Source organism: Labrus bergylta, chromosome 3, assembly GCF_963930695.1.
Source record: "Labrus bergylta chromosome 3, fLabBer1.1, whole genome shotgun sequence".
In the NCBI taxonomy this organism is placed as follows: Eukaryota; Metazoa; Chordata; class Actinopteri; order Labriformes; family Labridae; genus Labrus; species Labrus bergylta.
Genome location: NC_089197.1, coordinates 9884011 through 9898791, shown reverse-complemented (window position 1 = coordinate 9898791; position 14781 = coordinate 9884011). Strand labels below are relative to the sequence as shown.

Sequence of the window (14781 nt, the reverse complement as noted above, 5' to 3'; positions counted from 1 at the left end):
CCTTTGGTGTATTTGACATGTTAGAGGTTGCCACGTGAATACAGAGCTCTCATACTGCAAATATTCTTTTTAAATGTGACCTGCAGCACCAAACTGCAGAGTCACCCTAATGAAACAACGCTCCACGACCTACATTCATGAGCCCCACTGTAGAGATATTTACTGATGTTTCTTTATTGTATGTGGAGGCCTGTGAGAGAAAACAGAGACAGTTTAAAGACAGGCACAACATTGCTTTATTGTAGTATAATAGTGGTCATTCATTATTAAACACATGCAACTCTTACAAAAGTCATAAACCAACTGTGTACATGTACAAAGACTTTTTTTTTTCTCCGAGAACAGATGATAGAAAATAGGCTTGATGTGTTTATATAAAACATCTCCAAACGTCCATTACAATTCAGGCCTTTAAAAGGTTCATAAACCCTACCTTCATTCAAACACCTGTGATTCTTATTTCACGTACATCGGTCAAGTATAAGGCAGCAGCAGTCTGTACAAAGAGCAATGGATTCAAACATCTACACATTCCTTTTTTTTGTGTTTCCCTCATTTCTGATATCCGAGGTCTCTCTTCACAAGGAGCCTTCCCTTTAAAAAAATAAATAAATACACTTTGTGCTTTTGGTCCAGAACCACTGTAAGAGTCTGACCATTGAGCCTGAGCCTGAGCAGGGGGGGGGGGGAGTAGGGGGGTGGAGGGGTCAGACCATGTCGGTGTGTCCGAACATGTGCTGGTCGCGGCCAGGAGGGAACTGCTGCGTCCAGTCGATGATGGCCGGTTTGAAGAGGCCGCAACAACGCAGGTGGAAGAAGGAGACCAAGTTCTTCACCACACCCAAACTGCAGAGAAACGACAACGGACCAATCAGAATCTGTCCTTCTGACTTTGTGGTGTCATTGTTTGTAAGCTAATGTTTTTCTAATGCCACTAATATTAACCCCCTCTTGAAGGACAAATAAAGCATTTCCAATTGAATTGAATTATTTTGTACTGAGAGTATAAAGAGACTGATACATAGAATTGCCATCAGCACATGCTGTCAACCTGTCCAACTGACTATTGTATGGAGATTATGATTGACCTCGCATTGATTTAAGTTCTGTTTTTTTTTTTTTTTTTTTGCAAAGAGATTGCATCAGTAATAAATCAGTAGCTAATCTGCAATAAGATGTTAATGACTTCACCAGACCTCGACTGAAAAGCATTAAGTTCCCTCTGCATCATTAACTAAAGACGTTAATCCTCCTTTGCTTAAAATGATACTGGTAGAAAAAGAATAATTTAACTAAGCTTCAACTTGGATTCCAGAGAAAACAAAAACAATCTGAAGCAGTGCAAAAAAATAAATAAATGAAAAATGAAAAAAACTAAACTAATATGAACTCACTTGTAAGGGTTTTGTTTGAGGGAAACAGATTTCCCGAGCTTCATCTGGTGGAGTGTCAGGTTGGTTCGCTCTGCTGTGGTCAGTCCCAGGAAGGCAATCTGCTCAGGCACAAAGGAGAAACATCAGTCCCCACGGGAACAGAAAGATACTCTCCAGGTGTAGAAACACAGCAGGGGGGTTGCACCCTTAGAGGTACCGTAATTATGGTACTTTCATTATGGTCGTTTTTTTTTTTAAACTTCGGCTTTATTTTCTGTATATTTTAGAGTCTAAATGACTAAAAGGAAAAGACAGTTTTTGATTTTGTTCAGCTGCTCACCTCAGTTATTTTTAATCAATGAAAAAGGTTTTGATCACAGAAAAACCTGTACCTGTAAAAAGTGTACCTGGATTATCTGTTGTGTCTATTAGTCATTTAGGCCCCACAATGTGTAGGTTTTAATAGAGCCAGGTTGAAAAAAGACCGGAATTACACTTTAATTTGGCTTGTTTACAGTATCTTTAAAAGCTCTAAAGAGTCAGAAAAAACAGGCTCCATTGACCTGGTAGAGCTGCAGCACCAGGACCGAGCTAGACCAGCAGGTGTGATAGAAGGCCAGCAGGAAGATGCTGAGCACCCAGGGAGAGCAGGTGACCAGGGCAGAGACCACCCCCCACAGACCCTGATCCTCGTAATGCAGCGTGCAGTGGGTCGACCAGTCTGTAAGAACACACAGCACAGTCACATGTGTATCCAGGTGAGATTTAAAACTTAATACTGTCATGACTTTGTTTCATTTTCCTGTAACTCACAGATGAGACAACCGTAGAACATCCAGGCTCCCATCAGCATGAGAGAGAACAGAAAGAGGATGAAGTAGTGATGGTTCCTCGCACCTGGAAGAGAACAAATTATTCTGATCAGAGATGTTTTTTAAATAACTTTAAAGGCTCCAAAGTGTGCGCTCCTATTGTAACACAATGCTAACTATTGTCTTAATTTATATCCCCACAAAGAAATCAAAATGCACATCCACAGATTTATATAAAATCAAAGTTTATGGTCAATGGACTTGAGCTTGTATGCTTTTCTAGTCTTCTGACTACTCAAAGCTCTTTTACACGCTCTTTTTGCCTAGGACACATCAGACATGTTGCTGCAGGAGCTGGGGATTGAACCCTCAACCTTCCCGTTGAGAGACAACCGACTTTACCACTGAACCACAGCGGCCTAATTAATGCTTTAATCACTACAGTTATGATGGTTACCGTGCTCTAACAGGGATTTTATACTATATTATATTATCAATCTCTTAGAAATATAACCTTTTCTGATTGGCAGATTTACATCTGATTCGATTTTGACAAAGTCTGGTGAAACATTATTTTGACATGAAACGAGACATTTTCAGATCCTTACTGAAAATAATCTAACTTTTACAGTATCCAGCCAACGCCTGGCCCATTCTGCAGTTTTAACATTTTCAGTTACTAAAGTATCACATTTTCATTTATAGCGTGAACGTGAGGATAATGTTCGCATGTCATGTTATTCTCTCTTCAGGCAGCTGCTGCGATCACTCGTTACTGACTACAATGGTTCTCACCGATGCAGCAGTTGGTCCAGACTGAGTGGTGGTCCTGCTTGGCCACACAGGCGTCACAAGAAAAGCAGTGGTTGGTTCTCATTGGTTTCTTTGTCTATGAAGCAGGTAAAATAAAACAGTACAGTTAATCACTGTGTGTGTTGAAGGGACAGTGTTTCAAGAAGTTTTTTTTTTTTTTCATTTCTGTTTTCAAGCCTCACCATGCAAGAAGTGCAGAATATTCTGGGCCCCAGACATCCGGCTTCAGCCAACACCAACACGTTCTGACAACACAGGACAACAACAGTCAGCTCGTTTGTGCAGAAAAACATGACCTGTAAGATCATATTATTATTCAGTGTATATTTAATAGCCGTCTCACGATTTTCTTCTCTTCCTCGGTCGCCTTCACAAAGCCGGGGTCAGTCCTGCAGGTTCGGAGGTAGTAGTAGAGCAGAGCAGTGGCATTCAGAGTGAACAAGACCTGAACAGTGGCGCTGGGCCCATGTGGGGTCAACGGTTAAGGAGAACATTTCTTTAAAAAAAAAAAAAAGCTTTAAAAAAAAAAAAAAAAAAAAGAACTTCAGGGTAACAATCTGCCACATAAACTAACGAGCAGTCCCATCTCTGTTAACGATGATATAAGTTTTGGGAATGGCAGCATTTCTTTCACGAAGATGAGGGACCAACTTGCTTTGTCATCAAAACTCGGTAAAATCATTTACATAAAGCAAGCTAGCCAGACAGTTGATTTTTAGTCATGTTTGGGGCTTTTTTGCCTGTATTGGATGGGGCAGCTGTAGAGAGACAGGACATGTAGGCAGGAGAGAGTGAGGGATGACGTGCAGCAAAGGGCCCGATGTCAAATTCGGCACTCTGCCTGAACACTTTTTTAAATGTGTTACTTCAAGCAACCAGTTTAGTACGGTAGCTGCACGGCCCACTGATATGTTTTTTCTTCTGGTAATGTGGCCTCAGTCACTCCTTCATACATTATTTTCTTCCTCTGAAGAAACATCCTTTATAAAACCTTTGTACAGGGGTGCCGGTAGCCTAATCATTATTGAGCATCTGTGATGTAGTGGTGCCTGAAGAAGTGGGTATACTCTTCATTTTTCCCCAAAATGTTTTTTTTCTTAAGACTCCTCTGTTATTAACAGTGACAACAAAGACTCATTTTACACATTTAGTCAGTGCGTACTCGCCAATGAGAGACAGAGTAGTGAGGGTCATCCCTTCACCATCCTAGGAAAAGAAAATTGCAGCATACTACTGATTTTTGTTAATCAATCAATGGTGTGAATCAGAGGGGATTCAGAAGTGGGTATACCTGCGTATACCCTGCACTACAACACAGGTGAGCGTGCCCCATGTACAGAGGCTATAGTCCTGGAGAGGGGGCAGCCTGGGTTTGGATCCCACCTGTGGTGCCTTTCCTGCATGTCATTCCCCCACTCTCTCTCTCTCCCCAGTTTCTGACTCTATCCGCTGTCCTATCTCTGAAATAAAGACAAAAAAGCCCCAAAATTAACCTTAAAAAAAACTTTGTACAGAACATCACAAACTTCTCTTGTCATGTAACTGACTGAGCGTGTCTTTTTCCTCTTAAGAAAGGATATCTGGGAGGAACCAGAGGCACCAGGTAACAATCATCCAGAAGAATGAGGCCATGAGAATTGAAGCAGGTAGCAGAGACTGAAAGTCCAGACTGGGGAAGTTCCTGTTTAAACACAAATGCTTCTTTTTTTAAGGGCAACATTAATATAGAGAACACAAGCATCCGAATGAAACCTGTGTTTTTTATTTTTAATTCTCTCGACATTTACATTCAACATGGAAGAGTTCAGTAGAAAGCTCAGTCCTCACCTTAAGGCCAGATTGATCAGACCTATCACACAGGCCAGCAGGATCCCTTTGAGCAGCCAGGACTCAGAGTTCATATCTATGATGGCGCCCACACTTCCAAAGAAGGCAGTGCAGAGCAGAAACTGTAGAAAAACCTGGGAAACACAAAACAGGGTGGGGTTTGTAGAAACTGGAGATTATTTGAATGTTGTCATTAGACATGGTGTGTGTGTGGCTTTTAGTTTAGTTTGTACCCTGTATCTGTTGAGGAGTCGTAGGCAGCGTGTATTAGAGCGAATCCTCTCCTGTTTGACGTGATTCAGCATGTGGATGAGCAGCGGGCTGTGCACCTGGTGGGCCACGTCGATGGGAGTGTGACCCTGAAAACAAACAAGCATTAAACACAACTTAAAGACACGGATCAAATCCCAAAATGTAGGGTAACAATAAGCATTTATTTTACTAACTTGAAGCAGCAATTCTCAATATAATATGGGTTTGCAGTTTTTTTATGGTTTTGTGTATGAGCTTGAATTGGCTCTGTTTGTGTGTGTGCCTGTGAGTCCATGCGCTGGGATTAGGAAACACTCGACCGAGTTAATATCCAATCACCATGTGCTAAAGTTGGGGAAGTTAACAACACTACACTCATGACGAGCAGTGAGGAGAGGCAGCATTATGTGCATCCCTAGACTGGTGGCATGTGTTTCTAACAGAGCGACAGTAGACTGGTGTCAACACTTGGAATGTTTATTCATTTTGGACTTTTGTGAAGCTTACGTTTATGTTTTCTGCGTCCACACTGGCCCCGGCCTCCAGCAGGATGTGGGCAGCGTCTACGTTTCCTGCCAGCACGGCGCAGTGCAGAGGAGTGTTCCTGTTCACTTTGTCCACAGCGCTCACAGAGGCGTTATTTTTGATTAGGAAGTTTGTAGGTTCAGGCCTGAGACAGAAGAACAAACGGGTGTTGTAAGATCCTTCACAGACTGACACATCAGACTGATACATCACAACGTTCCAATCCAATCATGGGGAGTATTTTGTGATACCCGAGCTGTTTAAATCAGTAAAGGAGTAAAGGTACTTACCCAATTATCTTCAGGGCGGCTAACATAAGTGGCGTCTGTCCGTTGCAGTCAGGACCGTCAACTTCCTGCAAGAGAAAAGTAAAATGAGAAGATTAGCACTATGGAAAAGAAAATGCACAAAGTGAAAAAAACACTTAAAGAAATGCAAAAATGAATGTTTGCCAACACAAATGATGGAGTGAGTGTGAAGTCTGACCTGTCCCTTTGCCATGAGATAAGCTGCTATGGCCATGTGCTGGAAGAGGATGGCGAGGTGGAGAGCGCGGTAACCTTCTCCGTCTGCGATGGAGGGATCTGCTCCGTATCTCATCAGCTGGATCACCATGGGGAGGTGGCCCTGCCTCATCATTGACGAAAATCCACAGACAGCTTAATGGAGGATGCACTGAGCGAGCGAAATGTCTAAACAAGTCAACATTCACCCTTCAGAGAGCGATTACAAAATGTGACTCTGGTAATAATGTGACTAGTGTTTGATACAAATCACTGTGGTTAAGTGGTAATCAGCAGGTTTAGTTAAAGGCCCAATACGCAAGATATTTACTGAATTAAATCACTAAATGACCTTAATGTATCATAAGACATTAAGGAAACATGCTATGTTGAAGTGCTGGCTTCTCTGACAACAATGCAGCAGCCAGTATGTCCTCCTTCTAACTTTAGATTCTTCACGGCCGTTTTGGATTCCCCTCGGTTTTCCAGATATGAGAGCAGTTATCAGGTCAAACCAACAGGTGTTGCAGCGATGGAAGCAGGCAAGAGAAGTGGTTCAGATAGAAGTGATTGTATCCGACCTAAAAAGCCTCTGCATGTTTCTAATAAGCTCCACGAGCAGAAAGGTGCTCAAACTAGGATCAATATTGGAGATGATTTTGAAAAAAGGAGAGCGGTTAGAACGCAGAAAGGTTCACAGACCGATGCAGAGCTGGATAAACACTGAAGTGTGTCCTGACGTGAGCATCGACTCTAGAGAGGAGGGGGCGGGGGGGAGACAGCGCTCTCCAGTGTTTTGAATCTGCACTGCAGTACCCTTTTTAAACACTAGGTGTCAGAGTTACTTTTACAAAGCTGAGAAGCAAAATGAATCACACAATAACTTCTATACTTTTTTATGCAGCTTAGAAAAACTACAAATGATGGTGATTTTTGTTTGGTTACACATTTTTTCGGTAACACGTAAACAACTGAACAGTGAATCAAATGTACAATACAGAGGCAGAGGCAGACGTAGACTAACAAACACCTTTACTGAAATTCAGTCACCTTATCGCCCAGTGAAGAGGAGAAGAGTTCAGGTCTCCTCCGAGCTGGTCCACTATGGCCCCTTTAGAGATATAATACCTGTCGGAGAACACCAGAGGAGAAACAGAGCAAGAGATCAATGATTACTGTTCAGAACATTTCATGTTGGATCACTTTGCATTTATGTTCAGTTTTTCAGAGTTTCTTTGAAGGTTTTCCCCTGAATCTGTCTGTTGTTGTGCTTCATCCAGCTCACTCTTCTCCCAATGACAGATGTCACAACACACGAAGTCTCAGAGGAAGGACTGACAATACATACGCTGTTTTCATTTTCAATATATTGCTCATCCAATGTTTGTTCCTTATGAAGTGAAAACAGCCACTATGCTGCTCACAGTATTTGATACAATGTCCCTCCACAAATTCTGTCACTTTCAACTGTCTCTAAATATGAGTGAAGCTTCATGGGTCACTATGCTGCAGAGCACAACAAATCTTTTGAATTTACATCCAAAAGAGGAATTAGAGCTTTCATTAAAAGGTCACATATTATGTAAATAAACTTAATGTTTGTCTCTAGTCCGTCTACAAACCCCCCAATCATGAGTAAAGTCCATCCTCTCTGTCTTCTGCCTGCTCCACTTTTCAGATAATGTGTGCTCAAACAGGCCGTTTGGAGATTTTCCCTTCATGACATCATAAAGGGCAGTAACCTAAAGTGCTTTGGGTCTTTGTAATATAACAATGAGTATGGTCTTTTTTACTTGCTTTTTGTAATATTAAATAACAAAGAGTAACGTCTTTTATCTGCTTTCTGTAAAGTGTCTCGATAACACTTGTTATGAGTAGGCGCTTTACAAATAAAGATCGACTGATTGATTGACTGACTGATTCATTACCCCGCCCCCAGGTGGGTGACACTCTCACAGCTAGGTGTTTGTTCTGCCCTCTGAGTCTGCCTTCTCACCGTTCATTATAAGGCATGGTGCAAGGAAGCCCGAGCAACATCCCCGAAGTTTAAAGACGGACAAAAGAATCAACAAATCCTTCAAATAATTGTAAATAATTCCTCAAATTACCGACATACTAAACACGGGACTGCTACTCAGACATGTGTACACTGCTGAGTTCCCTGCAGAGGAATGTGTGTATTTACATAGAGATTCCTCTGTGGTGAGTCAGAGTGAAGGAGATAAAGATGATATTTGCAGGTCTTACTTGACCAGCTCTGAGCGGTTGTTGATGGCTGCCCAGTGCAGCAGAGTGACGTTCTCTTTGTCTGGCTGTCTGACATCATAACCGGCTTCAACCAGCTCCTTACAGCGCTCCAGGATACCAAACCTGAAAGGGTCACACACACACACAGAGAGAGCAAACCTTTATAAACACACAATTTATGATGAAAACAAGCAGACCAATGCTCTTCATGACACAGTGATCCAAATAATGAAATCTCAGTTTCTGGACTCAAAGGGACAAAACCACTGCAAAGCAAGGAAGAAGTAATAACACAATTTACAGAAAAAAATCAAGATAATTCAATTGAAAAGACCAACACTGTGTCAGTATGAAAAGACATCAACAGACGGTGAGGTGAGGAAACAGAGAGGAGTGGTTCTGCAGATTCTTTACTTCTTCTCCCCGTCTTACGAGAAAAGTGACCTTTGCTCTGCTGTGCCTAAACTCCCTGATTAGGTAGTCAAACAAAAAAAAAAAAAAAAACATTCCTGTGAGCTTAAAATGACCGAGAAATAGACTCAGCTAAAGTGGAATTACCAGTTTCTGCAGCAGCTATGTTTAACAGATTTGATCTATTTTCAAACCGGACAAAAACAAAATGACTAGAGTTTTGTTGTTTTGTTTGGCAGCTCCTGTGTCAATACATGAAACACCAGTGTTTCCCCTACCATTATATTAGGGGGGGATATTTTTATATATATATATATTTTTTTTTTAAAGATTTATTTTTGGGCTTTTTGTGCCTTTATTGTAGGGATAGGATAGTGGATAGAGTCGGAAATCAGGGAAAGAATTCATTTAAGGATATCTTTCCGATAGAAAAGGACATCTGTCATTAAAAGTAACACATGAACACCAAGATTCCTTCAAGTGTTTGTGTCGTCGTGTCGCCGTGTCAGCATGTTGGCTTGTCCCCAACCCCCCAACGCTGTAAACCTATGGGAAACACTGAACACCTATATCGTTATAATGCAAGGAGCGAGTTGTAAAATAAAGCGTGTGTGCTCTGTAGGTTAAATGTCATTCTTAGTTTAGTTTATTTGTTTATTTGAATCAGGGACAGTGTAGAAGAGAAGAGACGCTCTGTACCAGATGTAGCTAACTAGCTCATTTCTATCTGTTGTTCCTGGACAGATGATGGCAAGAGTAAAATAAAAATCAACCAGTCATGCACGCCACACAATAGCTATAAAGTCTGTGCAGCTCATCAGCTTCATGCTCTGTATTGAAACTATGCTAAATTGCATGAATAAATTCAGTTCAATACTGAGACTGTCTGCTGTAAACATCCATCACAGTTTACACACAGGTTCAACTTGACCTTGTATTCTTGCTGTGGTAACAAAAATACAACAGAGGGATCAATATGACACAAACACACATTTAACTTCCAAAAAAAAAAAGAGTTCACCTAATCCGACTTGACCCTTTAATAGGCTGTTGTATTATCTGACTGCTTGGGGTTTTTTTTTGTTCTGTTGTAAATCTTTAACGAATTGCCTCTGTGTTCCCACATGAACAAAGTGAAACCCCAGTGGTGGTTAACAGGAAACATGATGATTTCCTGCTCGTTCATCAACTGTGGCATCACATGAAATGGAACCAAACACGCTCACGTAAACCACCTCATAAAGCGTTCACTCACTGCGATGCCTTCACGATGTCCCATGTGCTGCTGTCGTCCATGTGGGAGCGTTTCTTCGGCTGCTGGCTGAGGTTCATCGTCTGCTCTGAGCTTTTGCCGAACTGTCCGTGAAAGCCCGTCATGAAGGGGTGCGCGGCTCTCGGCCCGTGACTGTGAGAATGACCTCCATGTCCGTGCTGACAGCCGTCATGCATGTGGCCGTGGCCCTGCAAAACCAAACACAAAGAAAAGACACAGTTTTGATTCAACATGAGAGGCTTATGTTCAGAGAGCAGCAGTGGCAATACTGATTTATGTCACACAATCACACTCCAGGGGATTCAAAGGGATGGAAGCTGATTTAATGTTTGTGAGAATGAGGAATTTTCTTTGGGGGAGGAGTTTTTATTTCGAGGATGCAGACACCTCAAGGCTCTCCAGGCTTTAGATGCTGAGCATGGACTCACAGCATCAATTTGCATGAAGCACAGCCAGAAACCTCTGCTGCATGTCATCCCCTTCATTTCCTGACAGCACCTTACCGTCTCTTAGCACTGACTTAAATCTCCCCACAATGCATTAACACTTTACATGAGATCGACAGCTTTTTAAGCCCTTAAACTTGAACTTTTCAGTTTAAAGTAAGGTCTCTTACTAGTTGTTTTAACACTCAAACACTACTGGTGCTTGAAAGTTAGAAGTGAAGTCTCAATATTATTAGTAGCAACCAGGAAATGGCTGAAAAAAGACATACGTAATGTAGATGAATGGATATACATATGGTGTATAACATCTTTGTGATGTAAAGAATAACTTTTAATCTAAGAACACAAAAGGACGCATTTGTTGAAAACTGGGGCAAAATGGATTACATGTGTTTCTACCCTCAGATTTCACGTTTTCTTTTTTTTGTCATTATTTGTATAATATTATTTTTCAAAAATTCTCTTTGGCTCCCTTGTCCTGCCAAGTGTTTAAGGTCTTCATGTTCTTGTTACCTCGTGTGAAGTTGCTTCACATTCTATTGTATTTATTTCTGTATTTTGGGTTATATTTTTCAAATAATAAAAGAGAACTTGAAAAAAAATAAAATTTGGATGCCAAACCCAACAAAGAAAAGAAACATCAGGACACTTTCATCAAGTGAAGTTTCATGTTTTGTTTTTCCTCTAGCAGCTGCTGCAGCATCAACAGACTGTTCTGCAGCTCAACAATGGTTTCAATCATTTCCATCTGCTCTCATGTGGAAGACTGAATTATCCATTTAGGACTCTGCAGTGTGCTCTAGGTGACAACCAGGTAAATAATTAACAAGTCACACTGGAGCAAACAACTATAAAACAATGACAATTAATAGGCGAGCTAGTATGAGCTATATTCTGTGAGGTCATTTAATCACCAGGTTAGGAGGACCCTCACTTTGAATCACGGTCAGAAGAAATATTGATGCCTAAATGTTGTGATCAGAAATGAGTTGAGTGACAATAACAATAACTCTGGTTCATCGTTTAAGAGGTGTTTACAGAGAAAGAACAAGATGAAAATATGTTTATTTAAATCACTGCTCTGACATTTGATACCTTTAGTTTTTAGTTGTCACTGTAACTTTGCTAAATGTTTCTTAGTAATGATGGACTAATGTTGGGTCTTTGGAGATAATATTAGAAAGATAAGGTATTTTACCTGCTTTTTGTAACATAAACAAGTTTTTGTGCATGCCATTACAGCACTTTTATGTTTATTACAATTTTGCTGCAAATTCAGCTCAGGCACAAATGTGCACTTTAGATCATACAGTACTTTAATGTTTTGTTATTTGTTTATTGAAGAATAATGCAACGATAAAATAAATTTTTGAGTCAGTTTGTTCTGAAACTATACAAATAATGCACACATAATGATTTAACAAATATCAGAAGGTACTGTGATGACAGCTATTTCTGTCATCTGTATGTATAATTAAATAGATAGATAGATAAATAGATAGATACTTTATTGATCCCGAGGGAAATTTAAAGCATCCAGTAGCAGGTTACAAGACATGACATGAAACATTTGTTACAAATTAAACCGCAAAACCGACGCCCCCCTTCCTCCCCTACATATATACTAACCCGGAAAAAGATGTAAAAAATACCCCAAGATGAAAAAAACTTAAACTGTGCAATTAGAAAATAGACTTATACAAGAAATGTACATAACCCGTGCAGGGATAAAAAAAAAAATATCTTTGTAATTTAAAGCAAGAACCTATAAACAAGTTGAGGGGAAAGAAATCTGTAATTAGACCTGAATATAAAAAATATAAAAAAAAGTGTTGACCTTCTGAAGTTGTGTTGTTTATATATATGTACAGCAATGTTTTTTAAAAAAGCAGATAGTGCAAAGTTATCAAAAAACAGACATTAAATGAAATAACAGGCAGTGCAAACATTAAATTAAAGATGCTATTTAAGTAATTGAGGTAAAATGAATAACGAAGCATATTGATCAATATTCAATCAGATTGAATTGTGAGGTTGTGGACAACACCCAGCTCAAGATATCAGACCTGGGTTTGACTCTAGAGATGTGATTTAATGGGGTCATACCCAGCTCTAGATATCAGACCTGGGTTTGACTCTAGAGATGTGATTTAATGGGGTCATACCCAGCTCTAGATATCAGACCTGGGTTTGACTCTAGAGATGTGATTTAATGGGTTCATACCCAGCTCTAGATATCACACCTGGGTTTGACTCTAGAGGTGTGATTTAATGGGTTCATACCCAGCTCTAGATATCAGACCTGGGTTTGACTCTAGAGATGTGATTTAATGGGTTCATACCCAGCTCTAGATATCAGACCTGGGTTTGACTCTAGAGATGTGATTTAATGGGTTCATACCCAGCTCTAGATATCAGACCTGGGTTTGACTCTAGAGATGTGATTTAATGGGTTCATTCACATTTCGGGAGAGTTGCATCATCTGTTGTTCTCCAGCCTCTGGGATGAGTCTCACTGTCAGGCTGAGTGTCATAATGTGAACACGACAGACAGATGACTTTAAATAAACGCATGGTAAAAGATAACCACTGTCTGGATGTGTGAGTATCAACACATGCCTGCTACCTGACAGAAGCAGGAAGCTCTGAGGTATTACACTTTCGTTTTTCAGTAAAAGGCGATTAAAAGACAGTTTCCTGTCAGGTGGACGACAATGAAACAACCCTGACCGTATATACAGGTAACTAGCAGCGTGCTAACAACGCCCCCCCCCCGCTGAAGCTAACAGACTTACCGACAGGTGATCCGTCTGTGCGGATCAGCGAGGACAGGTAATCACCGCCAACGAGGCTCAAATTACACAGCGAAGCTAGCTGGTGTCATGCTAACACTCTGCTTGCCTTGGACACCGTTGCTATGAGACACTACCATGACAACCGCGGTGTCGTACTTCATGAAACGGCAACCGGACAAAAACAACGCTGTGATAACTAGAGGCAATTTCGCTTTAAAACCAACTTACCGCTCCGTCGTCCTCGGTCCAGTCCATCTTGTTGTGAAGGAGCGAAGGAGAGAAAGTTCCTTCAAAGGGCTGCAAGAGCCAGAGACCGACGTAGAACTTCCGCAGTTCCCTTTCAAAATAAAAGTCGCGAGGTTACAATGCAGAATAAAAAGCATTTGGTGGTGGGAACAAAACTACACAGAGGCATATTACTTAAGACTTAAAGGCCAATTTAAGTCATTGACTGTAAATATTAATGGACTGAGATAGATAGATAGATGTACTTTATTTGTGAGTGATGTCACCGGTCTGACAGGCTAAGAGCTGGGGCTGAGGCGGGTTTTAAGCTTCTTAAAAAACCCATCGGTCAATCACCGGTCATGTCAGGTTGTAAACATTTTGATTTCAGCTGTAAAAACTGTCTTTTTGAATGGGCGTGTATGTGACTTCTGGTGCTTCTGCAGCCAGCCTCAAGGGGACACTCGATGAACTGCAGGATTTTGCACTTCCACATTGGCTTCATTTTTCAACACCGGAGGTTGCTGCTTGATTTAAACCCATAGAAATGTTGTTATGGCCCTTCGTAGGGCAACAAAAGAGAGCTGGTGGCACTATTTTATACTTCTCTTTGTAGAACATGGTCCATTATCATAGATTGAAAAGTATCATGGGCAAGACGCTTACTTTCCATGATGATCAAACCTACAGGAAGTGTGCCGACAGTTGAAGCCAATACACAGATGGGCCCAAAAATACTTAAGCTTACGATGGGAAAGAGACAACTATAAATCAACAAATGCAACTTTTTGGCACCCTTTTTTCTGAATCCAGCTGTGAAGGCAGGATTGATAAATGTGTGATCAAATGTACAAAAAACCTCATTCAACATTTTGATATGTCAAGTAACCAAATTAAAAAGTTTCCTCATAAATAGATACGTTTCAATCATTGGTTATTGATAAATTAATTGTTTGACATGTTGTCAATTATTGGCAACATTTCGGTGCTAGACCCTCATCAGGGAAAGGTCTAGTACCAAAATGTTGCCAATCAATACGGTTTACAAGTTACCCTTTTAACCTGTAACCTTTAAGTTTTTGACAAATTGCTCTCCTACGTACGTGTCTTATGATAAGGATGTGCAAAGGGTTTTTCTAATTTAACATGTTATCCATCACATCTTTGTATGATTTACTTAAAAAAGTTATCTATTGCTGCTTTTGACATTCAAAATGATGAGATCAAAAATGTATTTTATTTTGAAGGTAATAGCTCTAAACCGGAAACTCTTTTTGTT

The 14781-nt window shown here is 40.6% G+C and overlaps 1 protein-coding gene across 1 annotated transcript; it reads right to left on the bottom strand.

Annotated features, from left to right (window-relative positions):
* Positions 1-218: 218 nt before the first annotated feature.
* Positions 219-13600, bottom strand: zdhhc13 (zinc finger DHHC-type palmitoyltransferase 13). The gene is made up of 17 exons (XM_029281500.2): positions 13506-13600; positions 10019-10224; positions 8353-8475; positions 7156-7233; positions 6089-6233; positions 5893-5957; positions 5585-5747; positions 5059-5184; positions 4826-4959; positions 4579-4679; positions 3342-3466; positions 3181-3243; positions 2981-3074; positions 2187-2270; positions 1937-2094; positions 1395-1492; positions 219-846 (listed from the first exon to the last, which is right to left on the bottom strand). The coding sequence occupies exons 1-17, from the start codon at positions 13530-13532 to the stop codon at positions 708-710; spliced, it is 1929 nt and encodes a 642-aa protein (XP_029137333.2). The 5' UTR covers positions 13533-13600; the 3' UTR covers positions 219-707.
* Between the last annotated feature and the right edge of the window lie 1181 nt (positions 13601-14781).